At 44.1% G+C, this 22,300-nt stretch overlaps 1 protein-coding gene across 2 annotated transcripts in view; it reads right to left on the reverse strand.

The window, feature by feature from the left end:
- MICU1 (mitochondrial calcium uptake 1) overlaps window positions 1-22,300 on the reverse strand; it is an 80,614-nt gene that overhangs the window by 27,573 nt on the left and 30,741 nt on the right. The window contains exons 5-7 of one of the 2 annotated variants that reach the window (XM_065746689.1): window positions 18,123-18,166; window positions 6,476-6,541; window positions 5,163-5,277 (exon numbers count right to left, since the gene is read on the reverse strand). In XM_065746689.1, coding sequence (XP_065602761.1) covers window positions 5,163-5,277; window positions 6,476-6,541; window positions 18,123-18,166 — 225 coding nt within the window. The remainder of the gene's footprint in view (window positions 1-5,162; window positions 5,278-6,475; window positions 6,542-18,122; window positions 18,167-22,300) is intronic. The other variant, XM_065746690.1, reaches the window with a different exon arrangement.

Below are 22,300 nucleotides of genomic sequence, written 5' to 3' on the forward strand. Positions count from 1 at the left end.
CCCCCAGGGGACCTCCAAGCAATTAGACGAGGTGTTTTCACACCAATTCTGTCATTTTGAACTATTTTGAATTATTCAAGGGACCGATTTGCAGCACTCAATTGCTTTTCATTGCCATTTACTAACACCAGAAGCAACATACCCTGCAAGGCTCTAAACGCTCACTGATGAGAATGCCACATCTCACAATCCCACTTGTTTCATCTTCTTTTCCCCTCTTTCAGTGCTCTACACTTAGACTCAACAGGTCTTTCCCAGTGACTGCTGTAGGACCTCCTGCAGCACATGACTACAGTTGCATCTATACAGCATCCATCTTGGAGGTACTGAGTTTTAGGAAACCTATCTCAAACAGCCTTGTGAGTTGACAAGATCAGCCAGGCAAGACCAGTTTCCTCCAGGCACCTGGAGTTCACTTCCCAAACTGCAATTGTAGTGTGGAAAGGGAGACCAAGATTCCAGCTGGGAACCACCTGGAGGAAAACTAGTCATTAGAAGTTAAATACTCCGATCTCTTCTTCTCCATCTATCACAAAGTTAAGAAAACACATTTTCTCCAGCTTCAGGGGATAACACATCCTAGTAATCAACCCAAAATTAACACAGTTCTCCTGAAGCAGAGGGAATTCACTAACAGAGATGTCTGTTAAAGCCTCACAGCTATAACACTATATATATTTTTTTTTCCAGGCTACATTAAAGACATCTTACCTTCTCCCTCCACACAGACAAAGATTAAACAAGATTCCCGCCCCCCCTTCAGTTACATAAATCAGAATGGTCATTATTCTGATTCTGCACAGCAGCATTTCAGCCAAGAAATCTTTCTCCCTGTGTTGGAATTGGAACATTTTTATCGAAAGGAAAGAATCGGGGTCAGAAAAAAGCTCACCCTGACAAGACCACGGCCAGCAGCGGTATAGTTTGGTCTGTGTGATTACAAAGATATCAGGGATGAATTTGACAATGCAGCTATACATAATGATCTCCAAATACTGTAATGTTTGTTGAGAGTGGTGTAGAAGCCTTATGGGAAGCAACTGTCCATAGAAGACTGATGTCAAAGCTCCCATTACAATAAAGACAGAGAACTGTCATCAAGACTGCAGCATGGAGCTGTAGGAACTCACTACTGGAACTGATGCTACCCGTAAACAGCAGTCACTTCCTATCACAAGGAAGAGTCAGAATTACATCTTATTGAAATAACACAAGATATATAAATATCTTTAAATAAAATAACATCAGAATTAATTTTAGCATACAATCACTAAAAATCAGATATAAGCTTTAAGGCAGACTAGAAACCCCAGAGAATTAGGGAGCCAGGAGGCCAGTGGGATTGAAGACATTCCCACACCGCTGTGTATGCAGACTGAAGGGCTTGAAAGCTTAGAGTAATTATAAAATTAACATGAAGAAATATTCTTAGTAACTCGGCACAAGCTCATTTCTTTCTCTTATAGGAACAAGCTGTATAGCAGTTGGTGTTGCTTTGCAGGATGAAAACACCATCCGTAAGATTACAGACCTCACTTTTGTGCCGAGCCCCACAAAAGGCTCATGATGCAGTCAGAAAATCATTCCCAGAGCTAGCTGCTTTGCCATTTATTTTCTAAACGGGGGGGGGGGGGGGGGGGAGGAAATAAAAAACAAACAAAAAAAGCAACAGAAATTCAATCAATCCCATGCAAGAGTCTTCTCAGGGGCCATTCCTGCAATGGCACCAGGACTTTGGGTTGTGTCCAGGAACAGGGAGCAGGGAAACAAATGCTGCTGGCTGGCACAATGTTTGGGACAGAGCCCATAGGGGAAGGAGCTGCAGGTTAGCTCTGAGAGCACTGGCAAGGGAGCAATTCCTTTGGCATGAGCCTACATTATTTAAACCTCTTTTCATACAGAGTAAACCCAGACACAGTGACAGTCCAATTATGGAAACACCACTGACCTATTCTGTTAATGCCTGGCTCCTTCCAGTACCCGTTAATCAAACAGGCATTACTATGCCTGCACATTCCCTCTAAAAAGCTCCATCTCCCCTTCCTCCAGCAGTCCTGTAAGTCCAAAAGCAAAATCCTCATTGTTCAGAGAGGTAGTGTCTGCTTTCCTATGGCACTTGAAGGAAGGGGTTACAATCTCACCTGTGTTCTGCTTGGCCTTACTCTGCTCATCACTCTACCTCTGTCCCAGAATGCAAAGAGCAGCTGAAGCACCAGAAACCATGTGCTCTCCCCCTGAGGCTGTTCAAGCTCTAATTGCCTTTAATAGAAGGCTGGCTTTCTGAAGCCAGCTATTTTATTAGCTTTTTTAAAATACATTTTCACACAAACACAGCAACTGATGAGAACAGACAGTGCTAAAAGCGAGAAATCACTTGTAAATAGAATATGGTGACAGACTTCATTTCATGTGCAATATGCAAACAGCTCTCTGCAAGCAACATGCAGAGGAAGGCTTCAGCCCTCTCCTCTCCTGCCCTCCCCCCAACAGCTGATACTCAGCCTGCATTTCAGGGAATCTAACCAAAAGGAGCTTCAGCTGCAGCTACAGAGATAAAGGAAATGGTATGAGCAGGGAGAGCTCTAGCAGAGCCCAGCAGCACTTTCAGGAAGGGCAAGGAGAGGGGCACAGGGAGTACAGGAGGGGAATGAGCCACCCCAGCACTCACCAGGCATAACCTCCCCAAGAAGCACAGCAATATGCAGCCCTCTGGTCCCTTAGGTTTCCTGCTTCCAAAGGTTAGCACCTTCCTGAGCTCAGTAAGCCAGACCAGGGCATCAGTGATGTCTTCCTGTGACTTCTGAGCACAGCAGAGGAGCATCTCTTCCTCACACCACTCAGACTCAACCTCACAGTCCCCTTCTTCTAAGCACCTTTATTGCTCAATAAGTCATCTTCCTTTTTCTGTATTTTGTTACTTTTAACTATCTGATGTGATAGTGAACTCTGAGGTTCAAGAAACATTTTCTTCATTGTATTTCACTTGCTTCCTAGAAGAAAAACCAAGTACTACTGGATTCATAAGGTAACATTCACTACCAGGTGAGCAGAACAGGCAGGGTGGCACAACAGGAGATTTCTATCTTTACAATAGGACAAGGTCCAGTTCTATTTTCAAAACAGCAAATGCTTTACAAATGAAAGCACAAGTTTTCCAGAGGGGGAACTGCCATTTGACAGCAGCTCTAGAGGTGGTCCCCTGTCTTTAAGAGCACTCAGCACAGTTTTTGAAGGACAAACCAACACAAAAAGGAGCCTAAATGTCCTGGAATGTTTTACTTTTTTCCTTCTAGCAGAAGTTTCTACCTTGTCTGCCCTTCCATCATTCTTCAAAGCCACCCAAAACCACCCAATTCTGTCTCGTCCTGTTAGTCTGATCCCCTAGTAATTGTGGACATGTTTAACAGCCCGAGAAAAAAAGAGGAAAACCAGCCTGCCTGCACAATGCTCTAACGCAAAGCTGACTGCTACTCCAGTGCAGGGTGGTAAATGGTTTTATTCTCATGACAAAGAAATTAAACCAAAGCAAGAAGAATTTGTCTTTATTTATGTTGTCTGTGAAAGCACACGCAGTTTGTTTGGCACGGCACACACTTGCTTAGCAGTTTGTTCACAACAACTGGTGCAGCCATAAAAAGACAAGGGCAATGCTTGCTAAGCCACAGCTAGTAATGTGATACGATAGGTTTGGGTCTGCCATCTGCACAGACTCGAATTAAAAGCCCTCACTATAAAAGTGAAAATACCTCAGATAATTTTGGCACAGTCTGGACTAATAGAAAAAACAAAAAAAGGCAAAAATCTTGAGTCAGCTCTGACACTCAAAGATGCAGATTAAAAACCCAAAGGAAAATCCTTGGCTCAAAGCAGTGTTATGTATCCACGTTTGTTTTTGCAACACGAAGGTCACATACAAGCCTGCCGTGCCATGGCAGGGTGACAACAAACAGGATCTTGAAGCTTGTCCTGTCACAGAGCTCCCAGAGTGTAACTCTGACCAAGGACTGCCTTGTTCATTCATTCACCCATGTTACAGCACCCAAGAGCACAGGAAAAAACACAGCATCTGTTGCTTCTACAGAACACCAGTGACTTACCTGATGGACTCAAATTGCAGCACAAAGTGGGCAACTGTGGCGATTTATCAACTAAAATGCCAAGTGCTAGGAGTTTGGTTTTAATAACACTGTCATAAGGATGAAAAGTTTGGCCCTATGACAACGTATCATCAACATATATAAACATTTTTGACAGCTTGAAATAAACTGTTCCTTTGGAAAGCAGCACTGTTCTCTTCCAACAGGACTGGAACATAACTTCTCTGGAGATGTTCCAGACCCACCTGGACACCTACCTGTGCAACCTGGGCTAGGGAGCTGCTCTGGCAGGGGGTTGGACTCAATGATCTCTAGAGGTCTTTTCCAACCCCTACAATTCCATGACAGCAAGGAATTTGTTGACCTCTTTTTTGGTGATACAGCACCTCCTGAGATGCTTCACAAAGATGGCCTTGTGCTTGCTTTCCCCATGAGCAAAAGCTAGAAATGTCATTCGACATCACCAAATTCTTCAGCTTCACCCTTCCTTGCCAACAAAATAAAGTCTCAGCACTCAGAGAGCAGAAGGCCTTGCTGGAACAGATCAGCAGATCACAGAAATACCACGAATGTAAGTCATGCACGACAGTGAGAGAAGACATAAGGTGTCTAATGATGCTTGTTGAAATGTAAACTGCCTAACTTCTCATCAGATTACATCCAGCACAAGTGTGAGCTTACCAAATACAGCTGGAGAAGAGCCAGTTGTGTTCATTCAAACACAACAGTAACATACAGTTAGCACAACTTATGAACATCTGTCCATTTAGAGTTTTGAACAGTAGGTCAAAGGATCTGTTCCAAAATAAGCCACATTCTTAATTAAGAAATACTACTTTGGAAGAAATCGATCTGCTCATCTTTCTGAATGACTCCAAGTTAAACCTGAGAGAGATGAAGCAATGGTGATTGTTGACCCAACTCATGTTTCAAGCAACCAACAACCCCTTTTAGGGAAATGTATGCAGAGTACAAGGGAAAACTTACTGCTGGTAAAGTCCAAAACTTAAACAAAAGCAGTAATTGTGACATTCTATAATTGCAGAGAAAAAAACCTGTACTTACTGGAAAGGACTGTGGTGAGGAAAATGTAGTCCGAAAAAGAAATGAGTCCACATTCTCCAAGTGCATAAAATATGCTGTCTTCATCAGCAAACTTCTCTCGCTCCTGAGACAACTTCTGTTTGTTCATCCGACCCCCATCCCAAAAGGAGAAAACAAAGCAATCGATTAAACACAGAACCAGAAGGCTTTCTTTGTGTCCTTACCACCAAGCCATTCACGTACACACACCTCTACTGTAACCACTCATATTCAGCGGACCTTTTCCAGCCTTCAAATCTGTCAGAATTGGTCTGCAAAGGTCAGCGCTTCCCTGTCTCAAATCAGGGATAAGGAATTGCACAAGTCTAGCCGAAATACAAATAAACTAGGTCAATTTTGCTTAACGTTGCCTGAATCTTTGGGATAATACAGTAGTGTTGTAAATCAGACCTTTGAGAATATAGGATTTCCAAAGGAAACGATTGGATTTCATTCAAAGCATTTTCATTTTAGTTGTACTCTGCAGTAGTAGCCAAGGAAGAACTATTTCACTCAGATGTGGAATGCAATCAAAGTTACTGGAAGTCTGAAGCTAACGAAGCACACAGTTCAGAAGTGAGTCTGACAAGCTCACTGAAAAAGACCAGGACCAAAATCATACTCTGACTTTCTTGCTCCACTTCTTTACCACCAGTTTTAACAGAAGGTATCATGTTTTATCAACTGATCTCCTCTACTAAGCTAAGAATCCAAGCTACTTTGATCTGCTGAAGCTTCAAAGACTGAAAAGGATCCATAAAACTGTTAGGAGCTGTGTACTGAATTCCACACTGGTGATCTGTTATAAGAACACGGCAGGAGGAGGCACACACACAAGCACACGCAGAGGAAAACAGAATTAATGTAAAGAACAGGCGTGAATGGGATTATTTCACAGAAATCAGATCATGCAAGCATAGAAGCATGGTCAAGGCAGGCTGAATTTAGCATCAGCTTTAGGAAAACCACCAACAAACACCACCACACGAGGGCCCAGCTCCACAGCTGTCCCCCACCGTTACCTCTGTCTAGCGGAGATCCCATCATATACAAGATAAAGGAAAGAAAACTGGTTAACCAACAATACAACAAGCAGACAAAACATAACATCAAGTTGAATGGTTAGACCTGCAAAGAGCAAGAAGGTGTTGAAGCAACCAGATGGTTGCTTGGACTGGGGGCTGCCACGAAGCCTGGGGCCACATCCCAGCAAGGGTTAGCACCTCGCCCCTGGGGTCAGAGCCACAGGCTGCAGCTGGCATCTCTCATCCAGCCCAGTTTTTGAGAGAACTCACCATTGCGGGTGGCAGCAGATTGGGGATGAGTTCAGCTAATAATTTAGATGAAAATTTAACCCGTATCTGGCTCAGAAACCACAAGAGAAGAGACAAAAATACAGTTTTCAGGAAAAACATTCAGCTCTATCCATCAAGCATAACTCTTTACAGCAGCTCTCCATTTACTCTCAGGAGCTCAACAGGAATTTAACAAGAGGTGCATCTCTCACAGCAGACAACACTAATGACATTCATTTCATGCAAAATAACTGATTTATGCTTACAGGATATCAGGTTGAAGCATCATTTACTAAAATACTTTTGCCTCCCCTTCCCATCAAGGTAGTTCCCACACAAAGCAGCCATCAAGACAACACATTAAGGACAAAAACAACACCTGGCTTTCCTTAAAACAGAAGGATCAATAGGAAAATCAGTTTTCTGCTATTGCTCCCCACTGGTGCCATCAGCTGCATCTCACCTGCTCACGTGATTTTATTGCCCTGATCACCTTCAGCAGCATTTACCATAGACTAGCTGCTAGCATTCACCTGCTTCCAGAGCTCTATAGACCCCACAAAGAAGGTCCAGAGGTTGGCTTGTTCACTTCTGTGCTTAAAACTTACAGCTAGCAAACTGCTCAAACAAGTCTCCTTAAGCTTAAACATCAGATCCACAGAATAACAATAAAATGGATATTAAGTCAGCTGCTCTCTGAAATATAAAGGTTTGGACAGATGGGAGGGAGAAGCATTTATTCAATTGCATCTCACTTCAAACAAAATCAATATAAAAGGCTTATTTTTAAGTATTTACTTGTCTAGAACCTGGAGAAGAGGAACGTATGCTGCCACAGCAGTGCCCAGCCTGGCTTCAGCTAACGGGAAAGGGCACTCCTCCTACTGAGCTTCCACAGTTAAGTGCTCAGGGACAAGCAGATTTAGGCTTAGCTGCCATTCTGTCATCAGCTCAAGTTCCCCTAACCAGAAACACAGCACAGAACAATAGCAAGGGTTAGGACACCTCAGCTCATGTCAGTTTAACACTACTTGAGAATAGACGATCTACAAGTGGCATTCTGTGAGATACGTAGGGAAAAAACAGACCAGTAAACGTGTCCCAGCTGAAAACCGCCAGTACTGAATCTGTACTGCCAGCTGGACTCAAAGGAACAGAGTTTTCACAGAAGGAAGATGGTTAATTAACAGAGGAAAATGTTAATCACAAAAGGCAAATACTCAACAGGTGGATTTTACTTATTCATACATTTAAAATACACACTGCATAAGTTAGGGCTTCCCAGCTAGGCAGCACGTCAGCCTGCCTGAGCTACCAGGCCTGCTGTGAAGGGCACAACCCCCAGCAAAAGCTGAATTTTCAGAGTGCTTGGTTACAAGTCAGACAACTTCAGCATAATGTCTTTCTCCATCTTGACTCCATTCCTCAAAGCAGAACAATAGGTTAAAACCACTCAGTGCTACCTCAAGAGCATCCCAAGCTGAGCACGTGCAAGCGAGCGGGTCAGGGTTTGGAGCTGGGATGCCTCCTGCTATCAGGCAGTAAACTTGTGGCAAACACACACACAAATCCATTATCAGCTGCAAAAGAAAGCAAGCCAAATATACTGTTGATTTAAGCCCAAGCACATCTGTGTGAGGTCAGCGATGAACTGCCAGTCATGGGGGAATGACTTTGTACATAAAGTCAGCTAAATTCTCTTTTAGTATCACTAAACACCAACAGCAGGCTAAAAAAAGTAGTAGCTTTTCAAAATGCCAAGCCTGGTGCGTAACTTCTGACTCAGACACAAAGGCAGCCAGCAGCAGCTAAAAGACAAGCATCTCTCACAAAATAACTGGTGTTTTCCCTGTGCTTTATGCCATGTGGGTCAAACACTCACTGCAGTGGTACCTACTGAGGGTGGCAAACAGCCTCCCTCCAAGTGCCTGTACATGAAGTTGCATACATATGCCTGTAACTCCCAGCCTGTGTGATGCACAGGGCAAAGAGTATGATGCAAGTAAGCAAAGCACTCAGAGATGTTGCAAAATTCCACACGTTCTGCCCCAGAACTAATGATGGAGCATCCCTCAAGCCAAGTGCACGGTGCAGCTCCCAAGCAAACATACACAAGCTGAATCAAAGCTTCCAGGTATAAAGGATTTGGAAAACACGCTTGTTCCCTCCTTTGCTTGCTAAACATCACCTTTACTTGGAGTGACAAAGCAGTTTTCCTAGGGGTGAACAAGGAGTGAAGGGTAATGGGGAGGTGCGGAAGCCCTGTACCTGCTGTGCAGCACAGAGCTGGGATTGCTGGTGTGGTTCATGGTTAACAGATCAAAGGACACGCTCAGTCTGCTTAACACCGAATTAAGAGAAGGATGCAGTTTTGCAAATTAACAGCTGCCACCTCTGCAAATAGCAGGTGTTGGTTTTGTTCTGCGCTCCTGACTGCAGCTAGGAAACCATGGCAGCAAAATCCTCGCAGATCCACTTTGTTCTGCGCTTCAGAACTCAACAAGCAGCACTCGACTTGCCACTTTGGGCAGAACATGCACTTGGCAGGTCACTTCAAGCTGGCAGCACGTGCTCCAGTCTGGAGGAGAAAGCGTGCGTTCGGCACCGTTGTTCACATAATGTCTTTGTGTTTCACTAGCACCCTTGCACTTCGTGCAGCCAACTTTTGGAAAGTCATCACCCCCACGTCCTCGCCCACCAGTGACTTCCACCTTCCAGAACCAATGAAACAAACGACAGTGCATGCAAGATGAGCACATCTCCCGAGTCAGAAAGGTATTTAGTGAATTGCTGAGGAATTTCAGGTGAGCCATAACCATCTCTTATCAATATCACAGCGACTTCATTCCTTTTTAAAAGAAACAATTACCAGTATTACTTGAGAAGTACAGAACAGTGAATGACTCAAACAGTGAGGGCAGCTTGCTGCAAAGCAATTCTCTTCCAGTCCCAACTGACCACCCTTGGTTATGTAAACTGTTAGAAGACAGCTACTCATATGCTTCTTTTACAGTTCACAAGAGACAGAGGAAAAGGAGTTTAGAAACACAGCGTGTTCGGTATAAAAATCTTTCTGCTTCTCAGTAGGTTTTTCTGAAAACCCCTACAAGTTTTCCCACTATGTACATGTAAAATTTCTCTGATCGTGTCTGTCCTGAGTTCTCTGGATTCATAAGGTGAAGGTGACCTCCTGTGTGATTGCAGTCTGGGGGTATGCACTTCAAAAACTGAAGATGCATCTGGAAGAGCACATGACCGAGGCACATTTTATAGAGAGCAACCCCCTGCGATCTCACATCAATTTCTGTAAGGCAGATAAAAATAGGGTAAACTCTTGCTAATCCTAATGCCTAACACAGTCAAAACGGTAAGCCTGAGAATTATTGGGACAGGAATCCAGCCCCTTCCACCTCGGAAATGGCTGTGCAGGCACTTGCTGCAGCATCACGTTAATCTGTCACAAAAGCAAGAGAAGGAAAATCTTAAGATAAATGCCAGCACAAACTGCAGGCAATTTCACCGCAGCCACTGACAATACTGAACTTTGCCTGCATCCCAATGCTGAGCTAGCTTCTGAAATCAAGGGGACTAGTTTATTTTTTTGCTCATTTTTCCAAAGATGGGAGCTTTACAGAATTGAAAGCTATTAAATCAGAAATCTCATTATACAACCCATGCTGGCACCTTATGCATGCAATAAGAAAAGGGAAATAAATAGAAAGGGAAAGGCTTTCAGAAGCAGACACGGAGCCTTTCAGCCTGTGTGCCAAAGCCCTGTGGGGGAGAAAGGCAGGGCAGGTCCCTGTGCTGGCAAACAAAGACCAACAAGAATCTGAGGGGGAACAGAGTGCTTTAAGGCTTCTTTAAAGCTACCCTTAGAATGGGGATGTGAAGTAAGACATTTCAGACAAAGCACTTGGGGCTTCATGTCAATAAAGGGGAAAAAAAAAGGGTTTAGGTTGTGACAGAAATCATTACAGTCAATGAAAGTGAGTCAGTAATAGTAATAAAACAGCAGAGAAGTTTATGGGATCATCAGTAGTGGCTCCAGATGATTTATCAGGAATTCTATGTATGGGTAAATGCAAACAGACTCTGCATGGCAAATCAGGGTGGTGCCAGAGCATAGGAAAATTTATGACTGCCTAATAAACACTGCAGCTTATGACCTTTCATGAACACATTTTAATAAAGAGCTTTTAAACTCTACTTGTGGGGTTATTTATCTGCCTACGTACACAGGGGACACAAATACGCAGCTGGGCATAGATGAGGTTGTTCTGCATGCATCTTTCTCTCCAATTTGAATTGGGACACATACAGAGAATGAAGAATTAGGCAGTATGGGTGGTCTCCTGAGACTGGAAAGAGAGATTTGCATTCGCTCCTTCCAGCCAGGCTGGAAATATTCATCCCCTTGCAACAAACGGCACCTGGAACGCAAGGCCAGCATTTGGAACGACCAAGAGAAATGACACAGACTTTCCAGAGCCTGGGCAGGCAGCACATCTAGTCATGCACAGGAGGAGGAACCCCTGCTGGGAAAGCAGAAAGGAAATGCTTCTGAAAAGGGACAGTCTACACTGCTGCTCCTGGCACTGCAGTGCCACGCTCCTGGGCCAGAAAGCATGACCATCCCATGCTCACCCTCAGCTCCTTCAGTCACACGAGCTGACTCATTTATGGCCATTGTTTTAGCTATAATGGCTAGCAACAGCTTCTTAGGAAATACTGGATCTTTATTGACTACACGTATTTGCAGCTAATAAAAGTCCCCCAGATTTCTCAAAGAGGAACATCTATAGACGTGGATTATTTTTCACACAGGGGAAAAGAAAAAACCCTCAGTGCTGAAGACAAACCTCTAAGCTCCAGAGGTCTCCCACCCAAATCTACAGGAGATGAAGCTGTCCATGGCCTCAAGCACTGAATGTCATTTTCCAACAGAGACAGTCTACTGCTGCCTACGGAAACAGTGTCAGAAGCCTCAAAAGGCAGCAAGAAAACAGGAGGACAGGAAGGTGCAGACTTGAGCACTGCCATTAAGAGATCCCTGGAGGACTGAGTTCCTAACAACCTAATCTGGAATGTTTGGCAATAAATCCTTTAGGTCAGGTCTCATGGAGAATGAGTTCAGGATTATTTCTTACGGGAGCAGGGAGGTGTCAGCATATACTGTCCCTTTTACATGAAAAGTGCACGTCATGAGGTCTGAAGCACAAAGTAATTAAAGCACATGCTGTCTGCTTTGTACCTGCCAGAAATCCTGGTGGAAGGGGAGAGGGTTAGAAAAGGGAAGAAAATGAGGGAACGCTCAGTTATACCAAAACCAAAGCATCATTAGAATTAAGACAAGTATAATGGATTAGTAGCTGGAAGAAACACCCGCTGGATACCTAGAAATCAGAATGAAAGAACACACAAAGCAATCAGAGGATTTCAACAGGATGAACCCTGTGAAAACAGGCAAAGGAGTTAGTACTACAAGGCAACAGCAGGGACAGCTCCCTTAAAAATGAAGTACTCCCCCATGGTTTGGTAGAAGAGGTAGGAAGGGATGGAGTGTGTTCTGCATTTGGAGGTAAAGCAACCCAGGAGTCCACAGGGATGTTTGTGTGCCATGCATTTACCTATGTTAGAAGCAACTAAGCCTTTTCTTGGATTAGATTCATTTTTACTAAAAAGGAACAAAGACGAACATGCAGTTCAGTGTCACACAGATTCCAGCGACCCCCACACAAGAGAAAGCAATAAGGAACACAGAAGTAACTCAAAACAACCAACCAAAGCAGCTGAGGGACAAGTTTGGCCAGGAGGAAAAAGACAGTAAGGAAAGAAACTCACAAACATGGGCAAAGAAAGCAAAGAGAGAAAGCACTCAGCTCAGCTCACAGGTTTGCTGATTACCTACAATAAGCAGCATCCCTGTTTGCTTTCCCCAAGACGGGGGAAACAACTCTTCCAACCTTCTGGTTGGAACCCTTAGGAGAATGGCAGAGGAACTCACACACAGAAGAGTGAGGTTACTACCCACACGAGGTGCCTCCTGCTTGTAATGTGAACACGACCAGCACTAAGCAAGATCAGAAGCAGAATGAATTTAAAAGCAGGAAATCTGAAATGAAACACTGATGTTTCACAGGGATTACAGAACAAGCTATGATGAAAGCCTCAAGGTATCTCCAAGCTACAATCAGCTTTAGCTGTTGCTGGCTTACACCAGCACCTCAAATGCTCTTACCAAACACATTGGCAGGACCTCATACAGCTGAGTTCATAGGACTCCTCAACTGTTTCATTCCATCTGAAGTAAAGCTCTGAAGATCTTCCTCAGCTAATGAGCTCATTAAATTAACTGCTAACACACTTCACACCACATCCTTTTGAGTAGAGGCACTTAATAACAGTACCTCTGATGTTAACAGAGGCACTTCAACATGATCCAGTGCTTGGCCCCCGAACCAAAGCAGGACTTGAAGCTTGTCCTGCTGCACGCTTGGGTCAGCAGCTTACACCATTCTGGTGCAAGTCTTATGCTCATACACAAACCTGAGGAAGCCAGAAATTCAAGCTGATGCATAAAATCCCTTTTTCATTTCCAAAATTAGAAGTAAGGTTCTTCGATTCACCATCTTCTTCCAGTCCTTTCCATGGAGACCCTTCCCAAGCACACTTTTTCAGGCTTCAGAGATGCCCTTTCCATCACGTGGCACGACATCTTCCTCCTGCATTGCCTTCCAGAAGCTCTGTAAGGCTTACTTGCAGGGCAGCTCTTCCCTCATGGACACACACACCAGTGACAGGCACTCAGCAGATAAATGCAGCTGAGGACAATCCTGCTCCTGGTCCCCTACACAAGCCTGCCACTGGGATATCTGATTGATTTGTGGCACTGAGAGAAGCTCTCCACAGTGGGACTGAGTTTCAGATGTTTTAGTGGTCCTTACCTGTTTCTTCTGTCCTTATGCTTCAATTTCAATAGAGGATAGCAGAGAAACTAACATAAAAACACACATGTTGTTTTGAACAAATTGACAGGAGAACACAGAGAACACAAACTTTTAAGTCAGTGGTTAGAACATCTGGACACGCATCAAAACAACCCCTCCTATCCTTCTGGGAAGTGAGAAGGACTGAAATGGATGTCTGCAGGATGCTAGCAGCCCTACTATGTCTGGTAGGGACTGACTTACTGCTATCCAGAGGGGAAATTTCTTCCAGGAAAAGGTACAGAAAGCAACAGAAGTATTCACCCTTGCCTTCATTTTGTTATTGCTCTGCATTTCTCTCAGGCATCCCAAAACATCTAGAGATGTGAACATAAATACTTGCAGGAAGTACTTTATTTCTAAGTTTAATTAGAAGGCACCTCTCTAATTGCTTGCTGCAGCAATGGTAGCATGAGGGTAAGCTGATGCTGGTAGGTTGTGAGCTTTAGTTTGTATTAAGCCGCACCAAGACATTTCTCTCACCCAAGAGCAGAGAGGAGAAGTCAAGTTTATTCAGCACCAAAATAATAAGCTAGCTAGTTTTTTTTTCTATGCTGTGTGCTCACCACGTCCATTTTCTGCCTTCACTCTCATGTTTACACCAGGCTGTGCTGCTGAAAGCTCCCTGCTCTGGCTCACCAGGATGGGGACCACGCTGAGCAGAGGCTCCTCTGTCTGCACAGTTGGCAGGGCATGACTCAGAACAAGGTGGATATGCAGCCTGCTTCAGAGGAACACCACTAACAGGATCACTTCTCTAGGACATGAAGCTTGTCAATCATTAATGCATAAGCCAAAGAAACAGCAATTAAACAAGGCATGGAAAAGGAAATTCTTAAATTACATCTGTACTGTGCACGCAACACTAGTGAAGCCCGTGCACATTACAGGTACTATGAGACAGGATTCTGGTTAGTAATGTGGGAGCTTATTTATCACCATCAACTTGCTAAGCAAGGATGAAAGCAACGAGTGATGAAAGTACAAGACATTAATTTGAAAGTCTGATGCGGGAATGAAATCTCCATGCCACTCTCCAAAGTGCTCCTTAAGAAGCACTGATGAGCAGAATGCAGCTGGGGAACAGTGCTCTTAAATGCAGCAAGTCTGCAATCTTAACAAGTGGGACACCTTCAAAGATAGTGAAAAACAAAGAGGGACGAGAAATATTTTTCCTTCAGCACCAATGAGCAGAGTGCTTTGCTGATGGGCATCCCTCGATTCTGCTCTTGTGAGATCCCAGCTGGAGTACTACGTCCAGTTCTGGGTTCCCCAGCACAAGAAGGACATGGAGTTGTAGAAACAGTTACAGAGAAGGGCCCACAGAGATGATCAGAAGGCTGAAGCACCTCCCCAACAAGGACAGGCTGAGAGAGCTGGGGCTCATTAACCTGGAGAAGAGAAGGCTTCAGAGGGACCTTATAGTGGCCTTCTAGTACCTGGAGTGGGCTTACATGAAAGCTGGGAGGGGCTTTTTATAATGGCAGGTAGTGACAGGACGAGGAGAAATGGCTTTCAACTGAAAGAGGGTAGATTTAGGCTAGATACTAGGAACAAATTATTTACTATGAGGGTGGTGAGACACTGGAACAGGTTGCCCAGAGGGGTTGTGCATGCCACCCTGGAAGTACTCAAAGCCAGCCTGGATAGGGCTGTGAGCAACCTGATCTGGGGGGAGGTGTCCCTGCCTACAGCAGGTGGTTGGAACTACATGATCTTAAAGGTCCCTTCCAACCAAACCATCCTCTGATATGATAAAACGCAAGAGGAAGAGTATTTAGGATCAAATGACAGCAGCACCGTTCCATTAATAAGGCAGTGCATTTTACTTCCCTCTCCAGCCACTCTCCAAATCATCACTAAGGAGGAGCAGAAAGTGGAAAAAAAACCCAAGAGATACTGTATTCTCACTGTGGCATTCAATCACATATACAGCAAGAAGCTCAGAAACCCCACACAACTACAATAGGGGCACATCGCTCCAAAAATCCTTTGGCACTGCCAGTCCACATCATTCAGCTGCTCTGATAGCAATTTTAACTAAATAAAATGCATTTTGTCAAGAAGAACAGCTCACACCTGCATATTAATGGCACGGCATTTCAATCTCAACATTTGAGCTCAAAATTCACATCCACATTTTAAACTTGGTTCTCTAATATATAATGGAAATGCAACTGATTGCACAGCTGTTTCTATTGTTTTTTACTCAGTCTCTTTCTAGATGGGTATTTACATTCAACCCTGAGTAGAAACCTTTGCTTGGAACCAAAATTATTTCTCTTTTCTGCTATTCAGCCAGCATCTAGCTTGCATATTCCCAGCACTTTTTAGGAGCACAGCTTGCTCCTGTCTAAATACTCACATACTCCTCTTGCTTCAAAAGAAAGAAGAGGGAATCTCCAGTGCAGAAGACTGTTACTTGGAGTGTGTACCTGTACCAAAAGCCCCATTACCCCCATGTGACATCTGCAGGGATGCTTAAGGGCTTCTAGCTCACTGCACGAGCTCATTCTGTCTGCCAAAGCATGAAACAAAAGTGTTAGGACTGCATCTTCACACAGGCAGAGCCACAGCTAAGCAAAGGCAGAGGAGGCTCTGCAAAGGCAGCGAGGAAGTAGGAGTTGGACACAGGCAAGAAGGAAGAGGTGTGGAAAGATTCGATCCCTTGGGTGCTGCTTCGCAACTTGAACCTAAATGAGGGTCATCTGCAGCACCTTGAGTGCTGCCTGGCAGGGTAGCAACTGTTTGTTTTAAACTGAAGCCTACAGCAAGCAATAAAATGAGATAAGATGCTATCAAGACAGATCAATCTGCTGTCAGCTTTACTGAGGGAGAGCCAAGGCCAACTTCCTACATGCTCTCTTTAAATGATTGCCTCACCTGGACATTACCACCACCCCAACAGCCAGAGCCAGCTTTAGTCAGCCCCAAGGCACCTCTAAGCAGACAGCTAAACAAATGAGCCTCTCTTCTTTCATTTTCAACAGAGCAAACTGCTTCTAGAGTGTTATTAGACTGTGGAAAAAACAGATCCCAGGAGAAGGTAATAATAAGACCATTACTACACCCTAAACCTGATGCCTCATTTTCAGAACATCCAAAGAGGAGCATACAGACATCCAAGTGCAGCACTGACACCTGTAAGCTGGATAATGCTGTTTCTCTGCTCTATGGGTCAGAGCAGGAGATGGTTCTTGGTACATCAGATGCAAGTGCATTCTGATTTGAGGCCTCAGTGCTGAGTCTCAAAAGAATAAGGAGAGTTCAGCAAACTGTCTCCCTTTGGATCCTGTACCTAACATGATAGGAAATAGTTGTACAGTGCTCAGAACTACCAGCATTCCTTCCATGCAAACCCTGTATCAGTAAAGCCTAAGGGATGAACGTGAGAGCTTGACAACATAAAGGGATAAAAGCAAGCTGATGTAAAACAGGCTGCTACAAACTGGGGGAAGAAACATTTGATATTTTGCAGAGAATATGTACTTTGTTTTTTAATCACGAAAAGCAGACATCATGGTTATGTGGAGGGGCAGAAAACAAACGTTCACAACACACTTCACTTTTATGCATCAAAACAGCTGCCAAAACACCATCCTGCAATTGTCTGTTTTCAAGTCAGCTCCCGCTCTGCTGCCTACAGAAGCAGAACATTGTATAGCACAGATGACAGGGACCCCATTTTTTGATCACCTTCTTTCTTTACCTTTCCCTAATAAAGGCAAAGCATGGCAGGGAACAGCATGCATTCAGCCCACACTGTGTTTACGTAAGTCTTTAAATGCAAGTTTCTCTGTCAAGGCTTCCTATACATGCCTGACATGTCAGGAACATCACTTCAGCAAGGAGGGCATCAGAGGTGCTTACTTCTCTTTGAAAAATTAGACACTTTATTTTCAGATTATGCAGATGAAATGAAAATGTTGCTAGCAGCCAGGGTAACAGTATGTGTCCACAGTGAAATAATGGAAAATTAACTAACCTGCAGTTATCTGCATCAGGTCAGTAAGGGCTGGTAGTCCTGGGGCCAGTGCTACTTCCACTCAGTGGGGACTATCCTGGGGTTAATTGGATCTTCAATTTGTGTAACAACAAATAGGATGCCACGTGCCCCACTACACAGGCAGACAAAACTACAAAGTATGCTCAGCGATTTACCAACACATATCGTGACAGCACAAACATCCTGAACAACCCTGTGCCACTGTGGAAAGGACCTAGGGTTCAAAAGGGGAATAAAGCAGAGGGATCTGATATGAGGGAGAAGGGGAAATACGTGCTTGGGATGCAGAAAGAATCAGGCGTCTCCAGGAACCTGGAGACAAGCTGGAAGGGAAAGGTCAGGTGAGTTTCCCCTGAGAAGGCACAGCTCATGAGGCTCAGTCACAATGAAGCAGTGAGGAAACGTGATTACAACAATTTTCTGGCATACCAGTACTTAAGAGGCAGCAATATTTTGACTGTAAACGTGACATTAAGGATCCCTTTAAATAAATAAATCTTTCTTATTCACTGTTATTATATCAAAAGCACTACAGCACTATAAAAGCTCAGAAGACAGTATTTTCACTTACACCTAGGTGCAGTTAAGAAGTACAAGACTCTAGCTTATAAAAACCCTATTGAATTAGACTGTTAAGCATGTACGTGCTCACCTTCCCATCATAGCGTTTCACTATGAACTGATCCAGCCCCAGATCTGAAAGAGAAAAGAAGAGTATTTACAACCAACGCTCTTCCCATTTGCACACTGTATTATGATCCCCAAAGCACAAACTCAAAGCATCAAAGAAGGAAATGTCTACTCAGCAGGGACAACAGCAGCTTCCAGCACTTCCTACAGGATCCGAAATGCTCACCACAAATGTGAATTGTGCCAATAAATGAGAAATCTTCATACAAATCCAAACCTTGTTTATGTTTTAGTATAGAATTGTTCAGAAGGAATCAGATTTTAAAGGCAAAGGGTTCTAACTGCATTCGTGAGTGCTCTAGCCAGAGGGGTGCTTTGGAGAAAGACAGGGAGGGAGATTATGTATACCAGGAAATTCTGGCTCATACCATCACAAAGTACTCATCTATCCCTAACTGGGGACAACAGCATTTGCAGAAGAGGGGAGCAGAGCCCTCCATCTGAACTGCTGTACATAAGAGCAAAATCACAAAAAAAAAAAGTCAGGGAGATTAATTTGAGCTTTGTAATACAAATCAGAAAGACACATCCCAAAGAGATTAAGCAGAACTTGAACCAAATGCTCTCAGTAGTTCAGGAGCACAAGGGACAATTTTCATTTCTCTGAAGAATAAAACCCCTCCGCATAACTGCATCCCATGCATTCTCTGCCACTGTTTATGATAATTATTGCAGGCTCATTTCAATTTAAATTAGAAAAAAAAGATGGAAAAGCAAAATAAAACCTCTTCCAGCTCATTCAGAGGAGCAGCACGCAGCCTGCTGCTTCACCTGCCTGTGAAGGAGGGTCATAAAACACCTCCCCATCCACTGAAGAAGTTCATGATGGTTACAGTGCCAAAAATGGAGTTATTCATCACTTTAGGGTGACCTCCTCAACCCTCCGGAGCCAAAGCAGCTACAACTCCTCTGTCACCAATGTCAAAGGCAGAGGTAGTTGCCAGAGGGCTTTCTGGGGGTGTGAATATTCAGGGCACCTTCTCACAGTTTTGCATGCCCAACAGCAGAGGGAAAACAGCACATTCAAGCACTTTCACAACCCGACCTTCTCTTCTTCTGATGAACTTTATTCCTCCTCAAAATTACATGTGCAAAAGGCAGTGGGATGAGCAGAGCTGCACTGAGAGGCAGGTTTTGTTTAACACACATGCTTCTTTTGCCAGAGAAGTCACACAGCTGGAGCACAGCCCTCCTGCCCACCCAGACGCTGTGTAGGGCTGTTGCACACCTCATCTTCCCAGGCCTGCAAAGAGTGCCTAAGACACATATCTGACACATGCTCATAGAAAGATAAAAGAGGACAGAGTAAAAATAGCAGGTGAAAGTATGCCTTAATGGCAAGCCGCTCGCACTCTGCACTGCTGGGAAAGCAAACAGGTTTCAAAGGAGACCCAAAACCAAGGGATGTTCAAACATCGAGGAAAGATGAACAGCTGCTTTGATATATACACACAAATATTTACAGGAGTTTGTACTTACACAAACAGGAAGTTAATAAAAACAGCAAAATATCACCTAAAAAGACAACTCTCTGTATGCTAAAGGAAGAGGCAAATAATACCAACTCGGTGCTCTCCACAGATGTAACATGAGGTAGGGAAAAGGAAAGGCCAAGAGGAGGCAAGTACACACAGAAGTGACAGCAACTGTCAGCAATGGGGGAGTCATAAAGCAAGGAGTACCTGGCTAGGCTGCTGCCAATGACCCGGAGGAGCACAGGCTAACCCATGTGCTAACAGCAGCATGAGCTTTGCCACCATTCTGTACCAAGCAGGGCCTGGAGAGCTGTTCTAGAAACAGATTAAAGGATTGCCTCCAGGACAAGCAGAAATTGTTTCAGGAGGGTTCCTGCAAGCCTCATTGCTTCATTAAACCTCCCATTTGCTGAGAGGCAGCATGAGGGTCACCACGGATGCCACCATGGCAGCTTAGTTCCAGTGCTCTTCTCTGCTCTAAAGCACTCCATGCATTAGCCACAGGAAACATCAGGAACACCTGATGCACAACAATTTCTCTGTACAGAGAGCCCTCAGCAAGTCATTCAGCCAAAGTAATGGACTTGAACTCCACAGAAAAAAAATGGAAAAGCCAACTCCTTAGCATATTCTGAAAAACACAGTATTGCTTGAACACAAGCCCAGCACGAACTCATTTTGCAGGCTTTCTGGGATTTCTTCTGCAAAGTCATCTCGTGCCAAAGAGCAGCTCATAGCTTGCATCAGCTTGATCTCACTGCAGCTCTTTCAAGGCCCAAAGAAAACCCAGAGCTACAATCTGCCCCTAGCCACATCTTTTACTTATGTACAGCACCGTGCAGCAGCTCACCCTCTGCAACATACCTGGGTTACCAAGGTTCCTGTTGCTTACCCAGCCACAGGCTCTGCACCAGCCATCCACTGCCAGCAGCATGAAAGATCTGCAATCATTTCCTAACCCATCTGCCACAACAGGTCTGTTTGTGGTCCTCAAGTACCACCATACATTACTCCTACAGATTCTGATGGCACCTGAAATACAATCATGGAACCAAAAGAAGCAGCAGTGCTGCCACAAGGAAAGCTGATGAAGCAGCATCACCCTGACTGTTACTTCAAGTTACACTGACACCACTCCAACCACCAATCCCAAACACGTACTGCTCCATGCTTACTTGCACAATGGTAAGTTTCCAGCACTAAGAAGAAAAATGTTCCAAAGTAAATCAAAACGACTTATCCTTACTGCCTGCCACACTGGGGAGAAGGCTGTTCAATAGGAGAACTCTGTGCTTGCTTCTTTCATTTGCAGGTAGGAGGGATGTTTCACAGAGAATATTGATATCAAGAAAAAAGAGAAAAAACCCACAGAACTACCTGCTGCTACTCTTGTTCCACTCTAATAAAAAAATCTGAAGTCAAATGCTTGTTATATTTCTATTGATTAACAAATACGTACACGCCACGGGCTCACTCAAAGCTAATTGCAATGCTTGATGAATATCTGCACAGCTCCTAAGCTCTTTGTGTTATTCTGGAAAGAAAGCCACGGGCAGCAGATTATAGATCGCAGTTCTGAAAAGTATTTAACAAATGAGCTTCCAGAGGAATGATTTCCTCTGTGATGCCAACAGCTTTCCACTGTGACGGAACAACCTTTTCAGCTCCCTCTGGTCCTTCAGTCCTTGACAGATTTTTCCACACTGTTTGGGTAACAGTTACTCAACAGCTTTTCCTTTCCCACTGGTTATTACAACACAAACTCTTTTTTCTAAATAGATGAGCAAAATGGCCAATTAAGAAGACTGAAGAATGCAATGTGCTACCATTAGGGAAGGAGAAATATTAGACAGAGTTTCACTGCACAGTGTTTCCACACCCCAAAGCCATAACCCAGCTTTGGCTTTGTTATGATTTTATGATTTTTGTTGTTTTATTGATATTCCACATCATAACATCATGTGGTGTATTGGAAGTTAAGGAGTTAATGCTCCAGCTCCATGGATCATCGATAGTTCTGGGTGCACCTGTCTCAGATCAGAAGAGAAGAAGGACTACATTCCCCAGAGCACTGTGTGATGCTTTGTATTTTTACGTATTTCCGCCCAGAGAGAAAGATAAAAACTGTCTGCAGTCACGGGACTCTCTCTTCCCTTCGGGATGGAGCTCAGCAGTGGGTTTTTGTTGCAGCCGTCCGCCTTCAGCGTTAGCGTAAGGCCTTCGGTTTATTGGACACTCTCTCTCTTGCTCATTTTATTTGATTCATTTGCCTCAATTCCAATTATATTGTATTATATTGTGTTATTTTGCTTTCTGAGATCTTATTTAGTAAATTAGCTTTCCTCCTCAGATCGTTGCCGCTGTTTTGTTCCTAGGCCCACCTCCCTTCTCCTTTTTCCCTTTCCCCCTTCCCCTTCCCCGGGGTGTGGGCCCGTGGGTCCCCTTCCTCAATTGTCACAGTACCAGGTCAAACTGTCCTGCAAACCGGTGACAGGCTTTCCTAGGTGAACCTGCAAGCAAATAATGAGCTGCCTGAGATTTGTCAGAGGACACCAACCTTGGGCATACACTAAAGTTAAGAACTGTTTTGTTCACATCCACCTCTCCCTTTTCCTGCAGGCAAGTTAGCATCTCTGATGTGTGCACTCATAACACAGCACAAGGG

The sequence above is a fragment of the Cyrtonyx montezumae genome, unplaced genomic scaffold, assembly GCF_038088225.1.
Source record: "Cyrtonyx montezumae isolate F1298 unplaced genomic scaffold, pur_monq_1.0 scaffold_4, whole genome shotgun sequence".
NCBI lineage: Eukaryota > Metazoa > Chordata > Aves > Galliformes > Odontophoridae > Cyrtonyx > Cyrtonyx montezumae.